This window comes from Rhagoletis zephyria, unplaced genomic scaffold (genome assembly GCF_001687245.7).
Source record: "Rhagoletis zephyria isolate East Lansing unplaced genomic scaffold, Rhagoletis_zephyria_1.1 Rzeph_scaffold_02380, whole genome shotgun sequence".
In the NCBI taxonomy this organism is placed as follows: domain Eukaryota; kingdom Metazoa; phylum Arthropoda; class Insecta; order Diptera; family Tephritidae; genus Rhagoletis; species Rhagoletis zephyria.
The window spans coordinates 56,631-62,869 of NW_016159464.1; the positions used below are offsets into that span (position 1 = coordinate 56,631).

The following is a 6,239-nucleotide window of genomic DNA, read 5'->3' on the forward strand; positions in this document are numbered from 1 at the left end:
CTCACCAGAGCGCCTTATTTTCAAAACAAAACCAATTCCAATGGTTTAAAAGAAAAAGGGAAGCAAAAAAAATACTCAAAGAAAGCTCTAGAAAAGCCGGGTTAAGGTGAAAAATCCAATAACACTTCAACGAAAAACCAAAAGCCGAACCCGATTAACGCTGCCGACACAGAATCAGTTTTGCCTTCCAATTTCCTCACACACATTGCTTGTAAAAAATCATCAAAATTGAAAGCCATTACGTAGGCTGCATTCAATTTGAGAAGCAATTTCATTATTAACATGTCGCCTTTAAGAGAACAATTAACTAACTAGCTTCTTAAGAACATTTTCCATTTTAATTCCATTGTAGATTAACAATTTAACATGCATAAGCTTAGTATTTTTTTATTTTCACAAAATTCACATACCAATGCTGAAAGCTGATCAAAATTGAAAGCAGAATTGAAACTCAATTGAAGGGGAAAAATTGAAAGTAAGTTGTCCATTCAAGCAATAAATAAGAGTGTGTTATTGGAAAAGTGTGAGAGTATTGAAAATTGAAAGGGGAAAATTGAATGTGTAACGGCCCGGTAAAAGAAAAATTCAAAAATTTAAAAATTCAATGAAAATCGAAAGTTGAATAATAAAAATTTAAGCCCGGAATCAGAAGAATTAAAAAAAATCTCAGAAATAACATTCAGAAATTCGTACGACCGAAATGTTAAAACGAATGCAGAGGATCAGAATTCATAAAAGAGGTATTCAAAAAAACGATGATCGAAAAAAAAAATAATTTTAAAATTTTACAAGGATTAAATATTCATAAGACTGAAAAACAGAACAATTTCTATAAGTAGTAGTAGTAGCAATTCTTTATTTCTATATTATCATCTAACAAAGATTTTAATAACTAAATACATTTTTAGTTCCTTTCAATGGTTAACTGTCGAGTCGTGAGTAGGCTAAAGAAATAAAACGCCTCTTTGGTTACAATGGCATGACGACGGGTACGAGTGCGTTTATTTCTATGATAATGAAATACAGTTAACAATGAGCAGTGGTTTTCATATACATAAATCAGATTAATAATACTCACCGCAGTTTGCGCCTTTCCTCTTGAACATTCACGACTCTAATAAATCAAAATGACGAACAACTTAAATAAAGGCAAATGTCGAACATAAAGGTCGAATGTCTTACAAGAGTTGCCAACTGCGTAGAGTTCACAAAAACTTTACATAAATTAACAAAGCTTACGATGTGCTTACACTTTAAATTTGAATACGACAAGTTATAGGTGGACGTTTTGTCACATTCCCTCCCCCGTGGATCGCTCAGATTCACCACTACGTACGTCCAAAACGGCCAGCTTTGAAGAAGGACGACGTACTACACCAGAGCTAGTCCTGACGTCCGCGCGCCGAATTACACCATCCACTCCAGGGAAAACACGCTCCACCACACCACGGCACCATTGTCATCGCGGGGTATTAATGTCGCATATAAACACCACGTCACCCACTTCCAATTCTTTCGTTNCCATCCACTCCAGGGAAAACACGCTCCACCACACCACGGCACCATTGTCGTCGCGGGGTATTAACGTCGCATATAAACACCACGTCACCCACTTCCAATGCTTTCGTCTTCTCGCACCATTTGGTTCTTCGCGTTAACGTAGGTAAATACTCCATTATCCACCTCTTCCAAAACCTATTGCGAAGCTGCCGAGCAATTCGCCACTGTTTACGAAGGGCAGACGTTCGCTCTTCCGAAGCGTTTATAGAAGGCGTTTGCGCTGTATTGGCGGTACCCAGTAAAAAATGGTTTGGCGTAAGCGGTTCGTCTTGGTCCACTGATATCGGCAAATGTGTAAGTGGCCGAGAGTTCACTATATTCTCGGCCTCAATCAAGACGCTCTGCAATGTATGCTCACGTGGCGCGATTTCCTTCAAGGTGTGACGGAGGACACGTTTAACGCATTGCACCATGCGTTCCCACACTCCACCTTCCGATGGGTTATCAGGGCAATTAAACACCCAATCAATTCCTCTTTTAGATAATCCGGTCTGTATTTGCTCACAGCTGTCGGCCGCTGTGGTGTAGTGGTAAGCAGTGCGCGCTTCCACTCCGCAACGCCTGGGTTCAAGCCCTGGTCAAAGCAACATCGCAAAAAAATATAGAAAAAGGTTTTTTCATAACAGCGGTCGTCCCTCGGCAGGCAATGGCAAACCTCCGAGTGTATTTCTGCCATGAAAAACAGCTTCTCATAAAAATACAATCGCCGTTCGGAGTCCGCGTAAAACTGTAGGTCCTTCCGCTTTGTGTGACAACTTCAAGGCGCACGCCACAAATCGGAGGAGAAGCTCGGCCAAACACTAACATATGTGTAAGCGCCAATCTATTATTATTATTATTATTATTTGCTCACAGTCAAACGTTCATCGAAGCGTTTTGCTTCTGCCTTGACGCCAACGAAGTTCTCTCCGTTATCGCTGCGCATTCGGACTGGGACGCCACGCCGATTGATAAAATTTCTGATGGAAAGAATAGACGAATCCGTTGACAAATCAGCTGCTACCTCAAAATGTATAGCTCGCACCGTGAGGCATGTAAACAGAGCGATCCATCGTTTTTTCATCGTTACGTTCAAAGGGCCGAAGTAGTCTATGCCCGTGTAGTTGAATGGTCTTACGTATGGCGTTAAGCGATCCTTCGGCAGTCTACCCATAATCGGCGGTGAGGGTTTTGCACGGAAAGCTCTGCAAACCATGCAACTCGCGACAACGCTTCTTAAAACTTGACGTATGCGGGTGATCCAGAACTTCTGGCGAATCTCCCCAATTGTTGCTTCAAAGTACTGATGTTCCATTCGCTCGTGATAATGGGTGACGATTAGAACAGTAAGCTGGTGCTTCTCTGGTAAAATGATGGGATGCAGGCAATCAAACGGAAGCCAAGTAGCAGCTTCTAAACGGCCACCAAAGCGTAAAATTTTTTCGTCGTCAATAAACGGTGCTAAATTGTTGATCGTACTGTCACTACCTAGCGGTTGTCCTACTCGTAGTGCAGTGATCTCCGCAGGAAAGGTAGCTTCTTGCGCCACGCGACATAGCAATTTTTCGGCCGCGTTGACTTCGGATGCGCTTAGTCCATAAAATTCTACAGGCGAATTCTTGCGTCGGCTGCGGTTGACGAATCTTAATACCCATGCTGTTGATCTCTTGAGTCTGTTGTAAGAAGAAAATCTGTTAAAATTGAAAATTGTACTGTTAAAGAGGATAAGCATTGGTCGCGGTGACAACTCTTCGGTAGTTGTTTCTGTGGTAGTTTCAGCTGTGGTAGTTTCAGTAGAATGTTTTGGCCAATCTTCCACTCCCAATGATAAAAATTCTGGTCCCTTGAACCAACGAGAAGTTTCAGATAAGTCTATATGACGGCTGTGGCGGGTAGCATCGTCAGCACCATTCGCGCTTGTAGGAACTCATTTCCAGTCACACGGCTGAGTTACGGCAAGTATCTCCGCGATACGATGCACTACGAATGGTTTATAGCGGCGGTTCTCGGAGTTTAACCAGCTGATAACGGTCGTAGAATCACTCCACAAAATACGGGTACATTCACAGCAGCTTGTAACTCGAGCCTGGGAACTGTCATTGGCTTCGTGGGCGCGCATTTCGACTTAGCTCCGATCAGTGTTGTTTTTACATGACCTTTCACGCTTATATATCGCCAGTAACATACCGCAGAGAAAGCCTCTTCACTAGCGTCCANATTGGCTTCGTGGGCGCGCATTTCGACTTAGCTCCGATCAGTGTTGTTTTTACATGACCTTTCACGCTTATATATCGCCAGTAACATACCGCAGAGAAAGCCTCTTCACTAGCGTCCACAAACACGTGCAGCTGCAAATCTTTTGGTGGTCCGTCATGGAAATAATAGCGCGGAATCCGAACCATCGAAGTCTTCCGGATGTGTTCTTGCCATTTTTTCCTGGAGTAGTTAATTTCATCGTCTAGTTGCTCGTCTCGTGCTATTCCCCGCCGCCATACTTCTCGCATCAACAGTTTAGCGCCAACAGTCAGATGACAAAGAAAGCCCAGCGGGTAGAAGATGGACATCACATAGCTGAGAAGCTCTCTTTTTGTTGGTGGTCTGCTTCCTTTTACTACTTCTGCGTTGACTCGAAGGAACTTAAGCTCATATCGAAAAGTGTCGTCATTTGGGTGCCAAAACATTCCGAGTACCTTTTCTGTATTTGACTGAACATCAAAACGACTGATGGCTAATTCTTTATCATCTGTTGCACTGGCAAATGTCTTAAATACGGCTGCAGAATTGGAAACAATCTTTCGCATGTAAAAACCCGCCGTTTTTTGTATCCTACGTACTTGCTCTGTAATGGTTATGGCCTCCTTACAGGATTCGAAACTGTCCACGTAGTCATCGACATAATCATGCTTTATGATGGCCTCGACAGCGCGTGGAAATTTCTTCTCATATTCAAAAGCGTTTAAGGTCTTCACATATTGCGCAGCACAAGGCGAGCATGCGGCTCTGAATATCATAACTTGCATTTCGTACACGTCTGGCTGGTGTCTGGAGTCGTCCCTCCAAAGAAACCTTTGCGCGCACCTATCTTCCGGTTGTATCTTGATCTGGTGATACATTTCCGCGATATCACCACAAACACCAATAGCTCCGATCCGAAAATTGTACAGTACCGTTGGCATTGGTTGGTAGCTTTGAGGACCCTTAGGCAAACAGGAGTTTAAGGATATTCCGTCTACGGTTGCAGCAGCATCGAACACTAGGCGGAGTTTACCAGGCTTGTTAAGATTTTCGACTGCGAAGTGTGGAAGATACCAAACCCTTGGGCGAGTTTTATTGAAATCAAGGGGATTCAGTTTTACCGCGTAATTTTTGGCAATGTAGCTTTGAATTGTCGATTTATATGCTATGGCAAAGTCACTATTCTTACTCATCTTTCGTTCAATTCCTCTGAGTCGTTGTTCGGCCATTTGGAAACTGTCTGGCAGCTGGATGTCGTCCTTGTGCCACAGCAAACCGGTTTGGTATCTTCCGTCTATACGTACAGTAGTGGACTTTAAAATATTCTCTGCGCGTACGTCAGCGCCACTTCTCACCACTGGTGCCGGCCGCACTCCAAAGTTCTCGATTTCAAAGTATCTCTTTACCATGTCATGTAAATTTTTATCACTCACCTCGTTCATATGCAAGCACGTCGCCCGTACCGTTTTATTAGTGTTCGTAGATCCGAATATCACCCAACCGAACTCCGTGTTAGCTGCATATGGCCCATTCTTTACAAACTGCATGGTTTCCGTCGGCAGCCCCAAGTGACAGTGATCCAAGCCAATAAGTAGGTTTGGCTTTACATTTGAAAACGTATTGGGTACTTTGCGCAAATATTCGGAGGCTCCTCGTAAATCATGATTACTTAAACTCTGCATAGGCAAATCCAGATCTGGCACCGCGTACACATGACGCAGGTTAAAACGTTTGCTCGATGCAGTTCCGCTAATCTGAAGGTTAACTACAGTAGCTGGTTGTTGTGCCGTCTTTCCTCCATACCACTGCAAGCTTAACATGTGCTGATGACCTTTAACTCCCAACTCTGCGATCAAGCTACTGTCAATCATTGTCATGGATGAGCCCTCGTCCAGCATAGCGTATGTATTCACACGTCGTCCAGACCCATACAGTACTACGGGTAAGACGCGAAACAAAAGTTTATATTCATTGCGTGGTGTAGCGGCACAACTCAGGACGGCATCGTTAGCCTGATTTCTATTTTGCGTTGGCTCTTCTCTGCCAGTAATTGTGTTTTGTTGCTGCTCGTAGCGCTCTGATGTAAGTCTACTGGCATTCTTGTTAGATTACTGTAGAAATCTTTTGCACGTACTAATTTTATGCTCCCTCATGCCAAGTGGACACTTGTTGTAGCTATTCCTCCCGACTCCTTTGTTCTGTCGCTCGTAGTCTTTATTGTCGTTTCCATACAGTACGACTCGTCGACGGGCCTCTGTATCATGAACAGTGCAGACCAAATTCGCAACATCGCTTAACCAGTTGCTAAAGTCTACAACGGTTGGGTATGGTATTACAGTAGCAGCGTATCTAGCCCATTCCATCTTCTTGCTTGTATGGAGTTTGCCTACTAACTCTTCAAGCAGTGTAGGATTCGCCAGATGGTGTTCTCCATTAACTGATTGTAAAAATGTAGCTAAATTTTT

The 6,239-nt window shown here is 43.4% G+C and overlaps 1 protein-coding gene across 1 annotated transcript; it reads right to left on the reverse strand.

Annotated features, from left to right (window-relative positions):
• Nucleotides 1–932: 932 nt before the first annotated feature.
• Nucleotides 933–2,061, reverse strand: LOC108366690 (uncharacterized). Its single transcript, XM_017621154.1, has 2 exons — nucleotides 1,535–2,061; nucleotides 933–1,425 (listed from the first exon to the last, which is right to left on the reverse strand). Exons 1-2 carry the CDS (start codon nucleotides 1,971–1,973, stop codon nucleotides 1,292–1,294), a joined length of 573 nt encoding a protein of 190 aa, XP_017476643.1. The 5' UTR covers nucleotides 1,974–2,061; the 3' UTR covers nucleotides 933–1,291.
• Between the last annotated feature and the right edge of the window lie 4,178 nt (nucleotides 2,062–6,239).